We start from the raw sequence: 19,631 nt of genomic DNA on the forward strand, positions 1-19,631 counted from the left end.
GTTCCTGCTTGCAGGAGGATCTAAAATACATACATACATATGTTCCAGTTATGACTAAGACAGGGCTAAGACAAATTCAGCTTCAACTTCCATAATGTTGCTCTGATACCAAACTGCCTGGACATCAGTTACATACCGAGTTGGATCCTGGAAAATCATAGCCACCCATGACCTTCATGTATGCTTTCTCGAGAAGGGAAACCCAGAGCTCATTACGATTGGATGAGAAGGAACAGAGCAGCTGACCAGACTTATCCAGGGGTAAGGTATCATCAATTATGACCTAAAAATATGGACAAGATAGGAGATGTGAAGGATGTATAGACCAGCACAGGCTGTAGAGGGAAGTAAGGATGCATAAAAATGGTACAATGTGGTGTAAATGTAGGATACATAGTATAAAGGATACATGGTATAAAGTTAGGATACATAGTATTAAGTTAGGATATGTGGTATATAGTAAGGATAAATAGTATTAAGTTAGGATACATGGTATAAAGTAAGGATAAATATTATTAAGTTAGGATACATGGTATAAAGTAAGGATACATTGTATTAAGTTAGGATACATGGTATATAGTAAGGATAAATAGTATTAAGTTAGGATACATGGTATAAAGTAAGGATACATTGTATTAAGTTAGGATACATGGTATAAAGTTAGGATAAATAGTATTAAGTTAGGATACGTGGTATAAAGTAAGGATAAATAGTATCAAGTTAGGATACATGGTATAAAGTAAGGATAAATAGTATTAAGTTAGGATACATGGTATAAAGTAAGGATAAATAGTATTAAGTTAGGATACATGGTGTAAAGTTAGGATACATGGTGTAAAGTTAGGATACATGGTGTAAAGTTAGGATACATGGTGTAAAGTTAGGATACATGGTATAAAGTAAGGATAAATAGTATTAAGTTAGGATACATGGTATAAAGTAAGGATAAATAGTATTAAGTTAGGATACATGGTATAAAGTAAGGATAAATAGTATTAAGTTAGGATACATGGTGTAAAGTTAGGATACATGGTGTAAAGTTAGGATACATGGTGTAAAGTTAGGATACATGGTATAAAGTAAGGATAAATAGTATTAAGTTAGGATACATGGTATAAAGTAAGGATAAATAGTTATAAGTTAGGATACATGGTGTAAAGTTAGGATACATGGTGTAAAGTTAGGATACATGGTGTAAAGTTAGGATACATGGTATAAAGTAAGGATAAATAGTATCAAGTTAGGATACATGGTATAAAGTAAGGATAAATAGTATCAAGTTAGGATACATGGTATAAAGTAAGGATAAATAGTATCAAGTTAGGATACATGGTATAAAGTAAGGATAAATAGTATTAAGTTAGGATACATGGTGTAAAGTTAGGATACATGGTGTAAAGTTAGGATACATGGTATAAAGTAAGGATAAATAGTATTAAGTTAGGATATGTGGTATAAAGTAAGGATAAATAGTATAAGTTAGGATATGTGGTATAAAGTAAGGATAAATATTATTAAGTTAGGATACGTGGTATATAGTAAGGATAAATAGTATTAAGTTAGGATACGTGGTATAAAGAAAGGATAAATAGTATTACGTTAGGATACGTGGTATATAGTAAGGATAAATAGTATTAAGTTAGGATACGTGGTATAAAGTAAGGATAAATAGTATTACGTTAGGATACGTGGTATAAAGTAAGGATAAATAGTATTAAGTTAGGATACATGGTATAAAGTAAGGATAAATAGTATTACGTTAGGATACGTGGTATAAAGTAAGGATAAATAGTATTCAGTTAGGATACGTGGTATAAAGTAAGGATAAATAGTATTAAGTTAGGATACGTGGTATAAAGTAAAGATAAATAGTATTAAGTTAGGATACATGGTATAAAGTAAGGATAAATAGTATTAAGTTAGGATACATGGTATAAAGTAAGGATACATAGTATTAAGTTAGGATACGTGGTATAAAGTAAGGATAAATAGTACTAAGTTAGGATACATGGTATAAAGTAAGGATAAATAGTATTAAGTTAGGATACGTGGTATAAAGTAAGGATAAGTAGTGTTAAGTTAGGATACGTGGTATAAAGTAAGGATAAATAGTATTAAGTTAGCATACGTGGTATAAAGTAAGGATAAGTAGTTTCAAGTTAGGATACATGGTATAAAGTTAGGATACTTGGTGTAATGTTAGGATAACATAGTATAAAGTAAGGATACATGGTATAAAGTTAGGATCTATTTTAATGTTAGAATTTATTTTTAAGATAGGACAAATAGTATAAAATTAGAATACAATTCAATGATAGAATAAATTATATAAAGTTAGGATACATAGTATAAAGTTAGGAAACATTATTACCAAGTGGATAGTAATTTTGACATTTTTAGCCTGACATATGTACTGTTCCTTTACCTTTCTTTTGACTCCGTTGATTCTGAAGATGACCATGTACTTGCCACATGGGTTATAGATCGGCTTCCCTCTTTTATCTTGAGGATAAATAATGCTGTAGGAAGATGAAAGTATGAAATATATAAATATCTATTGATGTATAATTCCCTGGATTTAGCACTGAAGATTGACATGCATGTACAAACTGTGATGTTGATTATCTTGTTTTGTTGGTTTAATCAGTTCTTGGACACGATGCATTGCATCGAGTACTCTAGTGATATGACTTACAATTACCAACAGGCTTCCAAATTTATTACAAATGAAAAAAATGTGCAAAAGTAAAATGAAAATGGTAGTTATATAGTTATATATGAATATATATATATATATATATATATATATATATATATATATATATATATATAAATATATATATATATATATATATATATATATATATATATATATATATATAAATATATATATATATATATATATACACCACTAGGTGTGTGCAAGTGCTGCTGAACGGCATCCCTAGCATAACAGAGCATGACACAAAAGCTGGTGGGACTGTTTAAATTCAGCATGGGAGAGTATCACTACTCTGTATTTATGAATACTGCCACCAATTTCATCCAAAATTGGACTTCTTCTATTCTCAGCACCTTTTCATTTAATATTTGTTTCATATCTTTACAATTTGATCTATACCTCTTTGAGTTTTGTATAACAACATGTTTGGAATTTTTGGTTTTAATAATTTGAAATGAAAATTTAAGTGCTCATGTTTAAAGGAGACATTATTGATCTGTGTGATAGATATAACTTCCCCCAAACAGCTTGGGAGATATCACAGATATAATACCCTCCACATGCAAATGTTAAATGACTTGATCAAGTCTAAATCTGAGTCATCATGGAACCATATATGTTTCAATATTTGAAGTTTTTCTTTGTATTTAATACAGTGTTAATGGAGATGGGTTTTGCAATTACTGCATCTTAAATATTTCAACTCTTGACAACACTCAATGACTGCATTAGTTCCAGTGTCAACACTGATAACATTTCTACCTTGAAAGCATGAGGAAGGGGGGGGGGGGGTGGGAAGGAGAAAGAAAGAGAGAAAATGGTAACAGGGATTCGAGTGGCATTATGACATCACAGATTTACAAAATCACAGCTCCCAAAAACATTAAAGTAGGTTACCTCCTAAAAGGAGTTAAATATTTCTTAATTGTTTAGGGGAAGTTATTCTCCCCAAAAATATCTGTCACATTTAAGCTTAAAGATAATGGTCAGCTTTGTGTCCCATTATAAACTGGTCTTCAAATTTTTTTAGGGATCTCAGTATTTAGTGAATAAAAACTTTAAAAAAAAATATTAATAAATAAATCTAAATCAAAACAAATAGCTGCAGTGAAGTGAGGAGCTATCCAACATTAATTAAATTCACAGACATAACGCCATGGAAGTATTTTATTACACGGCCTTCGAACCATATGAAAAAATGTTAAACGTATGGTGGACAGTTGTTGAAACAGTACACCGTGCAGACGTGGATAAGTGACAGAATTCTGTGGGACAATGGTGCATGCATGTACATAGGCGTAGGAGGCAGAGGGTAGGGGGGAGGGGTTTGTGCAATTAATTTTTGATATTTGAAATTTTGGTTTTTGAAATTAATTTTTGTGAAAATTAGGGCAATATGTTGAGAATTTTTCGGGCAACTACTGAAAGAAAAATAATTTGCAATGTATTTTTCTATGGTTAAACTGATATTATTATTTTAACATTATTATTGTAACGACTTCCCCAATAATTCTAATCAATATGGAAGCTGGGTAATAACATGGAAAATGATTGTATGTTATTGGCATGCGATGTAATAACTGATGCATACCTTTATGATATGCACATTAACATTTTGAATGCGCGCTCTGCGGGCGAAAAATTTTGGTTACATTTTTCGAGCGAGTCATGACAGCCCCCCCCCCCCAAATCACATTGGGCTCCTACGCCTATGTGCATGTATACTGTATGTAACCTTTGTAAACCTTCCATATCTTTTATCTGCTCTACATATAGCCTTGATGTTGAATATAAATCAATCTCATTTCCATCAAAGTATCAGCCGGCAGCCATGAAACCAATACAGGTGCAGTCTGGCGGTATATATTTCGTGGAATTTTCTTTCATTTCTCTCTGTTTTATCCACGATGTGACGTATCAGTGTACACAAAACACACCTGTTTTTAGGCTGATATTTAGCTTGGGGGACAATTCTAGTTACATTGATACAAATTATCGAATGTTTATGTCAATATATGTATGTAATGATGATTATGACTTTGACCGTGATATGGGTGGACATATTAAACTAACTACTGACATTACCAGTGTAGACAAATTTTTTTTTTTTTCAAAATCCGTCAATATTTAGGCCTGTATAATCTTTCTTTTTTGCCAAATTCGTCAACATTAGGCCTATATAGCCCAATTGAAGAGCTACTTGAGTTGGGTTTATTTCCTCAGTAGGAGTTGAGATAACTTATTATCATGTTGACATATTGAAAGAAAATTTCAATTTTGTAATAGTTGAACAAATTCCAGTAATAAATTAATCAAATCCATTAATCAATCACTTAACTAATTAAATGGATGTTCATTAAATTATTGGAAAACAAATCATTAAATGACCTTTGACTTGCCTATGGCAAGTAACCAAAAAAATCCTCAAGGACTGAGAAATATCTTGAGGATCGGAGCCACTAGAATAGTGAAGAACTCTAAAAGCAATTCATTGATGCCAAAATTTGCACCCAAACTCATGAACTCTAACAAACACAGTATTTTTGCTTTTCATCCCAGTAAGTTTGTTTGGTTTTTGAATCCTGGCTTGTCTAAAATTGTGAATGATTAATGACAATTTAAACAAAAGTGTGGTGACAAATTCGTTACTACTTGAGTGGAGCCATTAATTACTACATGATTATAACAAAAAATGAGTGAAAATATTTGCAATCTCGATTAACTTGTTTAATTTGCATTCGTTGCTAGCGAAAGAGTGTAAATTACTAACAGAGAGAGAAAAGAGAAAATTCAGACTCAAATTTTGAGGAAAGAATAATTTGCTGTAGGATTGTAGTCCAGATGAAATGATGAGGAGGAGGAGAGGTTATCAAAAACTAAGGAGATGTCTGGACAGTTGGGGATGGGGGATGAAAGAGTTTATCGATATAATGAGGAGGAGGCGAAAAAGCTTAAAGAATTACAACCCGTTTAAAGGCAACCAGTGAAGCTGATAGAGTGTGGGGCTATACATGAATCTTTTTTAATTAAACATCCCCAGTAGCTAAATATTTGCAGCTGAGTTCTGATATGCACTGTTGCTTAAATCCAAATTTCAAAAGATTTTTTTTTTTTTAACCTTTTTTTTTATATATTATTCATTAGTAACAAAAACGATCTTTCACATCACATTTTTTTTGCTTGTGAGATCGGTGAAAAATTAATAAGTTCAAAAATAACAATAAAACACTTGTCAATTGTCGGCAGTGGAACAAATAATAGCCAAAACATGGAGTAACAACAACATACATTGGCAACTGACTTTCTCCTTCACAATTTTCCTCTTATTTGGTACTATTCTGGACATTGCAATATTTACAGAAATCACTTGCTTGTTCGATATTTGTAGCCCTAAATTCTCTGTTGCTTGTTTCTCCAGGCTGAATTAAACTGGTATTTTTCGTGCATAAATCAGAAAACGCAAGACTACAGCTCAAAGTAGAGCCCTTCTGATGTTACAATCTCATCGGTACAATCGTATCTTAGAAGTTATTTTGAAAATAAAATAAGTAGATACCTAGATATCAAAATCTTCTTGAATTTTCTTTCGTAGTTTGCAGCAATAGCGAGGGAAGAAAGGAAGGAACAATCTTGGATAATCGTCTACAAAGGAAAGAAAAATAACAGATAGAAAACGGTGATTCTTTCTCATTGCTCACAATTTTTATTTCATTTTTATCGGCAGTATATGCAAAACACCACACATGCTGCCTTGAGGGTTGTGCGAGATTGCTTACAAATCCATGTCCTGATTTTACTTGCACATTTATGCTGACATGAGCTTAGAAAAAAAAGATTAAAACCTAATTAATTTATTAATATTGATTAAAGAAACAATTTTCTGCTGTCATCCAGTGGAAAAATCAACCTTCATTACCTCTCAGTGATTTTAAGAATGAAGAGAAGGCAGAAAAAAAACTGTTGCCAGACTGACAAATGCATCAAATTGAAAATTATTTTGGTCCCAAGACATAAACTGAAAATTGTGAGCTATCTAACAGTGTTTCTTAAATGTACATCTTACAAAGGAAGCGCTTGACTTGTTATTAGATGTAGTGGATAATTTGCAAAAATTGTGAATATTGCTAACATTATTTTCCACATTCACCCCCACCTTTTTTTTTATTTTGTGATAGATCAGCATATATTTTTGCCAGCTGTGCTAGCATGAATGTTTATTGGTTTTGTTGCTGTTTGACTTGTTTTTCATTTTATATATTTTTTTTCGATTCTCTTTTATCATTCTTATTCATGCTGCTCATTGTCACCTCAGCTGGACAGAAAGTGAACCTGCTATTTACACTGAGCACTTCAAGTTAAATCACCCGCTCCCCTTAGACCCCTCCCCCAGGACGGCGGTGAGTCAAATGTTCAGATATTAGCCATTTTGACTCAATGGGAAATTTCTGAGAGGAAACACTGTAACTGAGTGAGTCTGTGTAGTAGAAGGGTATTAATGCAACATAGATCCTGGCATGAACTTTTATCTACCTTATGACTTTGAATGGATTCAAAATGTTGGGGCATGGTAGTTTCAATCCATAGTTTCACTGGCATAACTTTGGAGAGACAAATGTCTTTTAGAATAAGGTAACAAGGAAATAAAGGTACTAGGACTGATTTTTGTCACTAAATCTATTCAAAATTACCTCACTTGCAGGTACAGTTCCAACCATGCAAAATTAATCCCCAAAATAAAATATGATTTGTAACATCAGATCATGTCACAGTCAGAAGAACTGCTATGAATCTGGCAGAACTGTCTGCTATGTGGCCATTGTAAGCATATATTGAGGGCAACACCGCATTAACTTTCATTTCATTTGAAAATTCATTCCGGGAGAGGAGTATTTTCGAAAGGCTATGTAAAAGAGAGGTAAAATATTGCAAAATAAATGTAGTAAAAAAAAACTACAAAAGGCAATCCTCACTTTTGGAAAAATTTCTCCACATCAAATTAATTATCAGGTAAGCTGAAATTGACAATTTTGGAAGGGGTCAGAACTTAATCGCCACCTTTTGATGAACTTCTTGTTCAAACAATACAATCATTAATCTTTACAATGAATGGCTTATGCAGCTGTTGACACCCTCCTACCTGTTTCACACTAAAACTGGAGATGACATAAATGATTTGTGGCTCGGAGCAAAATTCCTCTGGTCTGGCCCATTTGCCAAATCTCTCTTTTTGCTTTGGGGCTAGCACCAAAGGACCACATTTATCCCTACAAGAGAGAAAAATATTTTTATTCTTAATGCTAAGGTCATATGTGTGGTCAGTCAACAACAACAAAAAAGAGGGAAAAAAGGGGTGGTCTTATGCCATCAAAGTGTGGTCATATAAGATCAATGCTACATTTTGCACTGGATTGTATTATTAAGTTAACATCAATATGTTTAAGTTATGAAATATCATAATTGGATACCCCTTTCTGCCACACCAGCCACAACCCCCCCCCCCACCCACCACCTCCTTTAAGTAAGAGATCTTTGTGCTTTGCAACAACTTGATCACTCCTAGCAGGCTCCCAATGGTTCACTTCATCTGGAATATTGTTTTATTGAACAAGAAATGGTTACATAGGGATTGCTGTGAGCTAAAGGCTGAATAGCTGAGTTGGTAGCAAGTGCTGGGCTTGTCACCCAGACGTGACTGATTTCAATCCCATTTCTGTGCTCTTTTTTCCATTTAAGAAATAAAATTAGTAAAATAACACACTCTGTCTACACTTGCACAAGTTTATGACATAATCTCATTGTGCCTGCATTGCATTTGTTGGAGCAAAAACAAAATTGGTGTTCTTTCCATTTTGATCAGTCAAGTTTTTTGTGCTTTTACAAAAAGTAATTGAACAACGGAAAAATAGTTTACGACAGGGAAAAGAGCAGAGAGATGTAGATGGTTAGAATGGGATTGTAATCCAGAGGTTGACTGGTTGGAATCCTGTTCTAGACATAAATTTCTTTTCTACTTTTCCAAGTGCTATCAAATTTAGTGAAATATTCAATGCAAAATTTTGAACACTACAAATTATTTCCTGCCTCTATTAAAGCAATCACATATAGATTAGATTGTTAAATCTGTAAACACTAACAAATTCAATGAGTGGTGAGAATGCTGACATAACTGTGAACCGCGGAATGTGAGAATCTATTTATTTATGTATGTATGTATGTATGTATGTATGTATGTATGTATGTATGTATGTATGTATGTATGTATGTATGTATGTATGTATGTATGTATGTATGTATGTATGTATGTATGTATGTATGTATGTATGTATGTATGTATGTATGTATGTATGTATGTATGTATGTATGTATGTATGTATGTATGTATGTATGTATGTATGTATGTATGTATGTATGCATGCATGCATGCATGCATGCATGCATGCATGCATGCATGCATGCATGCATGCATGCATGCATGCATGCATGCATGTATGTATGTATGTATGTATGTATGTATTTATTTATTTATTTATTTATTTATTTATTTATTTATTTGATTGATTGATTCATTCATTTGATTGATTGATTGATTCATTCATCAAGGGCAAAACTCAATTAGCGATACAAACATAAAACCTTATCTTAAAATGAGGCCATCAAACATAATTTACAATTAAAGAAATCAGAAATTAAGACATATACACATGTAAATAACAGTGAGTAAAATTGCAGATATTTCACTGGAAGCTTACGTGAAAGGCACAGGAAAAGCGAAACGTTCCTTCAAGTCTGCCCTAGAAATGAAGGGTACATATTCTCTTCCATTGATAGAAGACGTTTTTCTGGCGAGATAAAATAGAAGATTTCATTAGACATTGGTCGTGTGTATACATACATATATACATACATATATATATATGCATAAACGTTTGGTTGGTGGTGCCATCTATCTTAGCGCAGGGTGCTCTTTATCCAGTGGACAGAGCCAATTATAGGTGAGAGACTAGTGTTCCAGTAGTCTTAACTAATTCACACCTATATATATATATATATATATATATGTTATTTAAATTATATACATATATATATAGCACTGGATTGGTATTTACGTTTACTTCTCCAAGTTGGTGCTTAGGTTTACCTGAGGTGAAATGATTGGATCAACTTGAAATTTTACATCAGTATACCTTATGGTACTAGGACTGCATATCAGTCGTTATAAGTTGCTACCTACTTTTTGGGTCATTTGGCAAGGAAAAATCCAATTGGTCAAACCCTTACGGTAAACCTAAGTCTTGCTCTCAAAGTATATCCCCCAGTTGGTATATAAGTTGACCTGACGTACAGGCATCCGTAGTTTTCTTGACAGCCGCAGTTGCCTGTATTCAGTGTATACGCTCTACACTGTGTACACTGTATACGCCAGGGCTAACGCTAAAGCATACCCGTAGGCTGCATTGCATGCAACCCAATAACAGTTTCGGCTAATATAAGATGATGTGTAGTATCTGTTCCCTCCCGATGTAAGGGGACTGGGCTTGAGATCGGGTCAGTCGTTCGCCGGAAAGTTTGGTTTTCGTGCCCAGGTTCTTTCCTTGTTGACTTTTTCTTAAAAAAGTACCGTTAACACGAAAACGTCTCACCAACAACTTCAGGTAAGGTCCATGAGATTAGTCAATAAAGTTTGGTGATATTAATAACGTTGATATTATAACGTTGTTGCATACAGCTTCACGTTATTTGTTCATACCCATATTTCAATACTATAGTCTAGACTAGCTTCTAGCCTAAAACTTGTAAGGCCTAGCCTACGTTCGACTGTAGCCTAGGGCCATAGTCCAAGTCCTAACACTACCTTAGCATTGGGTCAAGGGTAAACTGGTCTGTAGTTTGAGCTACAAATTAATACCAACTGCCAGAGAAATTAGATTTCAAGTAGGTCAGCTTAACTTCTTAGCCTACTGTGCATGTACAGTATGTATCATATATGGCCTTAGATTTTGCTGGACAATTATGTTACTGTACATTGCCCTAATCATGACCAGATACTGTAGCATGGTGGGCTTTTAATTGACGCACTTAAGGATTTGATCAATGATATCTATCAAGGAAAAATCCAAATTACTCAACTGTATGTGTTTTTCATATGTGTAGTTCCTCGGAAATGTTCTGATCTCAAAATATTTAAGGTTCTGTGCTTATGCACCGTACAATTGAGCAGAATTTGACCACAAAATGTCTGCCGTGTCAAGTTCTTTCATACCCCTAACTTGACACATTTGTTGATAAGCTAACTGTAGTGTAGGCCTTAGTATACATCCATTGACTTTAGATGCTGTTTGCTATGCTCTGAGCCTCTAAGCTCTGACAGGTCATGTCCCAGAGAGTAGTATTATCATATTGAGGTAATGTTGGGTATTTTAAGGGTGTAAGATTTCCAAATGGCCAAAAAACGTGCAAAACTGGGGGGAGGGTGTTAAAAGCTTAAAAAATACCACAATTTGGTCAGCAAATACCTCAAATGGATTCAAACTCATGAAATATGTAATTCTGTTTGACTGCAAAAAAAGTTTAGGTGGCCTGCTGTATCGTTGCTAGTAATAATTTAAGGTGCGTCAATTACAGGGGTGCGTCAATTATGAAGCCTTTACTATACTGTACAGTAGCTATGCCTAGATTATTAGAGACTGAAGTCACCATGCAAATGCAACTTACAAGTAGCCTGTATTGAATAAGAGATGCTATAACTGCTAGAACTTTTCAAAAAGTTCTTATAAGTCTTTACTCTTCAAAATATTCTCAGACATTCTAAACACCACTGTACTGTAAGATGTCTGAATATCCCAGTGAGGATATCAATAAAAACAGTTAAAGGATATAATACTAGAAAATCCAGCATCAAATTTGGGCCAATGCAGAATACCTTTAATCTAAGTCTCTCAAGTGATGCATTGTGTTTCAAGTGTCTTATTTATAACTAGCCAAAATTTGTACAAAATAACAATGCCATGCATCCAAAAGGTTATTGAGTCAGTACATTTCCATAGTGTAACTATTACAAAAGCTGAGTGCACCTAATTAAAAGTTAACATCCTCCAAAAATATATATAACACAAAAATTTATAAAGCCTTCTATCCCCTCCCTTACATATACTGTAAGTCATTTTGTTAAGTCTATTTAGATCCACCAAGTTGACTAAATGTGCAATATTCAGTGTTAAAGATCTGAGCTCTGTATTGGCCCAAAATATATTGGAGAGAAGTGTACAATAAAAATTGAAATAATGCACATCTACACTCTGACCATTTGATATTTATTTGATTGGCACTGTTAATGTTTTCTCAGACAAATTTGATGATCAACATTCTCAATCTCAAGATGAATGACAACAGCCCACTATCCAAGGGAATAACACTGTACGATGTAGCTGCCATGCAGTGAAAAAGTCAATATTGGAACGGTTGCAATCATAGCTAGAGCACAGATGCCGCCTGGGACAGACTGATGTGGTGACCTACTGCATCATTGACAGCAAAATGGAAGATATTTTCTGAATTAACCAAAAAGTAAGTTAATATTCTGTAGGTTTGACATCGCATAAACTTGATACCATAAGACTCTATTATCTCAAATACGAGTAACATCTGAGGTAATTTGTTCCAAAGTTATGGAATGAAGTAAGAAACAATCAGAAGGGATGAAAACTTTTGTATGATCTGGTTAATGTGGTGGTATCTTTTCCTCTATGTCCATAGTATTTAACTACACTAGAGCTATATCCACTCTCTGGTTTTTAATCTTAAAGGTCAATGCAAGACAACACCAAATTGTCAGGCTAGGTCCACATAAAATGTACATGCATATTTAAATTTTGAAACCTTTACAATAAGTAAAGCTTGAATGACTTGCAACTTTTAAAAGCACTTGCTATGGTAGGGAGCTGTTTCAGCTCCAATTGAATGCATGGCTGCATAAATAAAATGTGTAATGTTGTATACAAGGCAAGATGAATCAAGAATTAATGGGCCCAAAATGGGATGGATAAACGAATTGAAATTTACAGTGAAAATAGTATATATGAAAGGTTGTGAGATGATTAAAATATTGGCTGAATTACAGGAGATTTAGTTTTGTAAAGCAGTTCATTGTTTTCTTCATTTGTAGAGTGTGAGGTCATGTGAGGTCTAATCGGTAATCGCAAAACATTCCAAGCTATATTGCGCGTGCTATAATTGGGACCAAATCAGCATATCTTTAAGAGAAAGCTTTTCTTTTTGTACCAACAGATGGATAGATCTACAGGCTAATACAGCAAAGGATATGCTCTAATTAGAAATGCCAGGCAAGATTATCACACAGTTTACAGTGGGGTGAATACAATCATCAACCAAGCTTTTCATCATGCTGTACATAGTGGTATATAGTAGCTCCTTGTTGGGCTTATCAATTAAAAGCTTGCATAGAAGCCGATGCCAAGCAAAGCAAAAGTATGTCCTGTAAATCGCGAAGTAGATTCACACATCTCATGTATATCCTCTGGGACACAGCACATCTTTCAATGGAGTTAGGAAGTTGCTGGGAATAGTTGTTAGATTGGCACAGTAATGTAGTATTTGCTTCACATAAATGCAGAGCAGTAACAGAAAACTAACTAGTTCCAGGATATGTTACACTGTTACACCATATCAAAGATAGAGGAAATTAATAGTATAAGCTTGAAGCAGACAGAACCAAGAGAATGCAGACCAGTCTTCATGGGAAGTCTTCTACATATTTAACTGTATAAATGGACTCATTCTTTTGCAATGTACTTCTTGAAATATTTTAGTTTGGTGACATTGTGGCACTACATGTTTTTGTAAGTATTAGGGAACATTTGCAGCTGCTTGTCAAGAACATGGAACTTGTTATACAACTGAAGTGGTCCTGATGCTTAAGTGTTGAGGTTACTGGATATTTTGCTGCCTTACCTTGCTTTAACTGTTCTTAAATGCATTTCTCATGTTTTAAGATGTTTTAATTTTGTATTCCAAACAAGATCAGCAAGCCATAGTACAGTAATTTTCAACAACCACCACACAGATACTTGTGCAGGACTAAGGGTATTTGTTAAGCAGATTACTATTATAAAAATCTTTCAAACTTTTATCCCTCAAAATCTCCAGGGGTACACTGCATTGTTTCTGAACCACAGTTTCACAATTCTACAAGTGGGGTTCAGGGGTTATGCTATGGGAAAAGTTTACAATGTTAGGCCTGACTTAATTACTGAAAGCTTGTGGTCTTTTATTACACCAAGAACCAGTTTATTCTTTAAACAAAATTAAATTATTTCCCCTCAAATTTGAGGGGAGTGAATACAGCAAAGGCACATGCAACTAGCACCAATGTCATGGAAACCTAGTGCAGCCCAATGAAACATACTGTAAAACCACAACACTTGTAACTATAGGTATGAAATTGTGCAATCCAGGGGTATAGTGTATAATTTTGTCCCTCCAAGCATGGAAACTCCATGATATTGTGGTAATTTGCATTGGTTACGGTATTAGATACAGCCTATACTGGTAAGTCTAGATAAATACTTGAGGTATAAGTTAGTTTCCAAAATGTTTCTCATGTATGAGAGAGGTCAGTAAATTGAGGTCATGAAATAGTGCAAGTATCCTGGTTTATGTGAAATAAATCTTGTGGAAAATATAAACTGGGATTGAAAATACAATCAACTGCTTGAATATGATTGTACAATTTTTATTGTGTCTCGTCTTTTAATATCATGCTAATCTCCACTACTGTATGTGTTTGGTAATAAGCCAGATTTCTGGGTAGAAGTTTAAAAAAACAAATCGTCAACAATTTTTGATGAATTTTAAGCAATCGCATTCACTGCCTCTATCTCTGTTTATGTTTTGAGTCAGCAACACAGTATACTGTACAGTAGTGAAAAGAAATGGACACTTTCTGTTGTTTTCCTGATCAATTGAAAATTGTTTGTTGTTTGACTGTTTGTAGCAGTATTCCTCTGAGGAGTGAAAAAAAAATAAACAAACAGTGAACAGTTGCAACTGCGCATGCATTTATGCATTACTTAAATTATGTTCTGATGCAATTCATGTAATATTCACTGTCGATTTTAGTTCAAAACTGCCAGTATACCATTAGTTCCTGAGCCATAATTTTTTTGCTTTAAAAATCTGGCTTTGAGTGTATAGTATTTTGTCAAAAACATAAAAGTGGAGGGGCTGCTTATCATCATTCCCTGAACAGGCTTTACCCAATTTGTTAACTATAATGGTAACATATCAAAATGTCTGGGGGACTTGCCACAGTGCTGACAATTTTCAAATATTTCCATGGTTCCACCAGGGATGTTAGACCTTTCTTTAACGTTTGTTTCGTGCCGACATTAATACTGTTTTTGGTCCAATACTAATACCTAAATAGGGTGACAGGACAAAATCCCCCCGGACAAAGTCCCCCTAGGACAAAATCCCCCAGAGCCAAAATCCCCCTGGACAAAATCCACCCAAGCCAAAATCTCCCCAAGCTATAAAAAATCCCATCAATTCTTTACAAAAATGTGTCATCCCGGTCCCCGGTATCGTCATCCAATACATCCGGTACCCTCACCAGTATTTCCATTGGTACTCTCAGTGGTACTCTCAGTGGTTCCCGGACCAGTACTCCGACCATACCCCGACCGGTACCTTAATAGTGAGCCTGACAGTTACCCCCACCGGTACCCCTCCCTGACCAGTACCCTGGACTGTACCCCGGCTCGTACCCCGGCCGGTACCTCGACCGGTATCCCAACTGGTATTCTGAAAGGCACTCTGACACATACTCTGACACGTACCCTTACTAGTACTGGTACAATAAACAGTAATTTGACCAGTACCTTGACCGGTCCCTTAAATGTCACACCATGGAGCTATATCCCATGGCCACACTAACAGGTAGCCTCGCAATTACCCTCAATGATCTCCCGACCCGTCCCCTGACCAGTATCCGGACTGGTATCCTGACCAGTACCCTAACCAGTACACTGAGTGGAACCCTGACTGGTAGAGTGACCAGTATGATGACCGGTACCCTGACCAGTCACATGACCAGTACCTTGACCGGTACCCTCACTAGTACCCTGACCAATCCCCTGAACGGTACCCTAACCACTGCAATGTCCCATGCCTTGACTGTCACACCTGGGCCATCCCTGGTTGTTGCAGGCAGGCTTTGTATGGGTCAGGGCGATATTGTCCGGGGGGATTTTGTCCGGGGGGATTTTGTCCTAGAACCCCTAAATAGCACTCAAAACGGATAATGGTACCAGACGGTACCTGTACGTTGTCTGCTAGATTCATACTAGTGTTTGCACGGGTTACCCGGGTACCCGCCCGACACGATACTACCCGGTTCCTGATTTATTACCCGAATCCTACGCAAAGTGTGATATTTTTGCGCCCCAGCCCCCCCCCCCCCCGGTTCCTATGCCCTTGATAACGAAGGTATTCCATGGATACCTTATAACTGCGTCACAATTTCAGCGGTATAGGCTAGATTCCTCCATTGACTTAGTGTGGTGTTAGGCAACCATGTGGTCGAACGTAACAGTAATAATGAAAGTATTCCATGGATATCACAATTTCAGCGAATATACAGATGGTTAGGCCTAGCTATATTTCTCATTGACTTAGTGTGGTGTTAGGCTACCATGTGCAAGAAATAATTATTTATTCGTTCATTTCATAAAAGGAAAGGCTGATAAGGAATTTTACGAGATGTTTATGGAATATAGACGGATGAACTAAAAAATATTCGTCGCAAGTGGCTTTTTACTAATCGTTTATTCCAAATGCGATCAAATTGCGCGATCTCGCGGCTAATGCGAACCCTGGGCCTGCATAATAGATAGTAGTAGTAGCAACTGTTTAAGAGCTAAATTGGATATTAGTATGGTCTGATAGAGGTGGAGAGCAAGCATTAGCAGCGGCGGCAGTGCGATGTTAGTAGTGATGTTAATTATATGAAGTTATTAACAAGTTAATGAAAGAAACAAAAGCAACTAGAATTATTGAGGAAGGTTTTATACCTTATCTTACATGTACGTATTTGAACATGAAAACATTGTCAGTAGAGAATATAATTCATTTATTATATGTAATTTCTTGAAAATCGTGATACACGAGTGTAAACAATTTTTCCCGGGTACCCGGATACCCGACGGGTAACGGCTCTCGGGTACCCGGTTCCCGATTTTTGGACCCGTGTAAACACTAATTCATACGATGTCAAAAGGCTAGAACATGCACTATAAAATACTGTTATCAGTCGTGAGTAGGTATATACCACACTCATCTCATATCAGTATTTGTTTCTAATGTCATAACAGGCAGTGGCGGAGCGTCCATACAGTCAGGCGGGGGGGGGGGGGCGGACTCAAATGTGAAGCTGGCGCCCTTTTCAGCTATTCACCACTTTTTACTTATTCGCGATTATTTACTTTTTTTATTGCGCTCTCATCTACCTATTGACATTTGTCACATTTTGTTGGCGATGACACCTATACCTAAAAGGTCATTTCCGGCGATATAGGGAGTATCTTTACTCAAAAGATTTCTGTAAGCTCTGCGCCAACCTGTGGTGGCGCTCCGCTTAGATAAAGTCGAAAGCGCCCGTACAGACCTTTCTCGCCCCTCTGACCAATATCCCTAGCTCCGCCACTGGCTCCCAATCTTCTTCCCCGTCAATCCGTCTAGTGTCCCCCCCCCCCTTCCCCAACCGAACCTCGTATGTTAAAGGAATATCTAATGATTAGAGACACTTATTCTAATGTTAAATCAGCAAAGAGCAAGCAATAATGATTTTATCACTAAGATTTTTTTTAATTTCTCAGTTACACCGTCATTTAACTTCCCACTCAATCTTACACTCCGTGATACTCTTCCATCCCAATGTAGGAAACTTCATCGTTACACGCAGCACGCAACGATCTTTGTTCTACTTAATTGATCCTAACTGAGTCTTTCAACTTAAAAGCATATTTTTTCCAAATAGATTAGTGAAAGTTACACGGTTTAATAAATTAGAAGCATCTCCTTGTTAAAGAATTGTATTATCGGCGTATAGTCTTCCGATAAGCGTAACTTAGGGTTGAAAGAAATCTGTGAGAGCAGGCAGTAATGATATAAACTTACATATATATATATATATTTTCAAATCTCTTATTGAACGAATTATCAGCCCCCTGGTTACATCGTCATTTATCATCCCTCCCCCATCCTGCCCTACCCTTCTTCACCTCACACACTCCGCTCTATGGGGTTAAAAGAAATCAGCGAGAGCAGGCAGTAATGAAATTTACTTATATTAATGAATGTTTTAAATCTCATTTAGGACAAATTATTAGGTCCCCCTGGTAACATCATTTACCCCCCCCCCATTCTCCCCTTCCCTTCATTACAATCACTCTCTTACACCTATTATATTAGATATCCTTGCAAAGCGTGATGAACTAGGTCCCTCATTTATCTAATGCGTGGGAGGAACTCGAAACTTTCTTCCTTATCCGCATATTCCAAGCTTTCTCCAAGAAAAGAGTTACAGTACCTATTACCCAGATTTTTAAAAATAGCCTCCCTCCTCATAAAACGTGATGATCTATGTCTCTCATTAATCTAAAGCATGGATGAACTACCAACTTTAAGCATATTACAAAGTTTTTCCACAAAAGAGCTAAGGAACCTACTACACACAAATTATGTAAATGTCACTAAACGGCATCCGTAGGGACATCGTTTTTTGGTCCACATTTGAGTTTCCATCATATATTTAATCTGCTTTTCATACATATCTTTTATTGTGATTGTTATGATGACCACATCTAAGGACTTTTGAGTCGTATTATTGTATCCAGTGGAATTGTCTCGCTGAGATATAAAAGGATGAATTTTCCGTACGTTTTCACGGTAGGCCCCTCTGTTCAAGGTCAATGCACGACTATAACATTAGGTCCACTAAGTGCGGATATTGGTCTCCATTTGCCACTATTGCAGTAAACCCAACCGAGCAACATGTCTACGGTGTCTCTTAAAAGACAATATTATTAACAAGTTCGAAAAGAATTTTTAATCTCTTTGGTGTCATTTTAAAAGTATTTCTGATAACATTACGTACAGAATTCTTTATATGTCAAAGGTACATATGAGAAACATGACAATGACCGTGATAAAACCAATTTCAAGATTACTAGCGATCAATTCGCTCAATTTGTTTCAAAAAATGATTGAAAAGTGATATGAATTCCTTCTCATTCATTCTTTTTATTTGAGCATGTTGAACGCTTGCGATAACATGTCATTACGAATCATTGCAGACGCTCACCCAAACCGTTAAAAAATACCGTCCCTCTCCCCCCCCCCTTCTCTTCCTACACTGAGCTCCCAACAGTGGCGGAGCGTCAATACAGCCAGGGGGCGGATGCCCCCTCCCCCAACGGACTCATATGGACTGCTGGCGCCCTTTTCAGCTATTTATCACTTTTTTTACTTATTCGCGATTATTGACTTTTTTATGGCGCTCTCATCTACCTATTGACATTTGTCACATTTTGTTGGCGATGACACCTATTTATTCTTCGTTTATCTGCAAATTAGCAAGGCCCGGAAAGGGTCATTTCCGGCCATATAGGGAGTATCTTTACTCAAAAGATTTCTGTACGCTCTGCGCCAACCTGTGGTGGCGCTCCGCTTCGATAAAGTCGAAAGCGCCCATACAGACCATTCTCACCCCCTCTTACCAATACCCTAGCTCCGCCACGATAACAGGAGTGACTTTCCATATGTTATTGGTAGGAAATTGCAGGAATTATTGGAATCCTCAATGAAAACTATACGTAGGTAGTCTTCTTTGCGT

The 19,631-nt window shown here is 36.0% G+C and overlaps 1 protein-coding gene across 1 annotated transcript in view; it reads right to left on the reverse strand.

Moving 5' to 3' along the window:
* LOC139958394 (calpain-7-like) overlaps positions 1-19,631 on the reverse strand; it is a 52,046-nt gene that overhangs the window by 14,483 nt on the left and 17,932 nt on the right. The window contains exons 6-10 of the mRNA XM_071955447.1: positions 9,472-9,561; positions 7,860-7,986; positions 6,279-6,364; positions 2,426-2,519; positions 137-283 (exon numbers count right to left, since the gene is read on the reverse strand). Of these exons, the coding sequence (XP_071811548.1) occupies positions 137-283; positions 2,426-2,519; positions 6,279-6,364; positions 7,860-7,986; positions 9,472-9,561 (544 nt within the window). The remainder of the gene's footprint in view (positions 1-136; positions 284-2,425; positions 2,520-6,278; positions 6,365-7,859; positions 7,987-9,471; positions 9,562-19,631) is intronic.

Source organism: Apostichopus japonicus, chromosome 18 (assembly GCF_037975245.1).
Source record: "Apostichopus japonicus isolate 1M-3 chromosome 18, ASM3797524v1, whole genome shotgun sequence".
NCBI lineage: Eukaryota > Metazoa > Echinodermata > Holothuroidea > Aspidochirotida > Stichopodidae > Apostichopus > Apostichopus japonicus.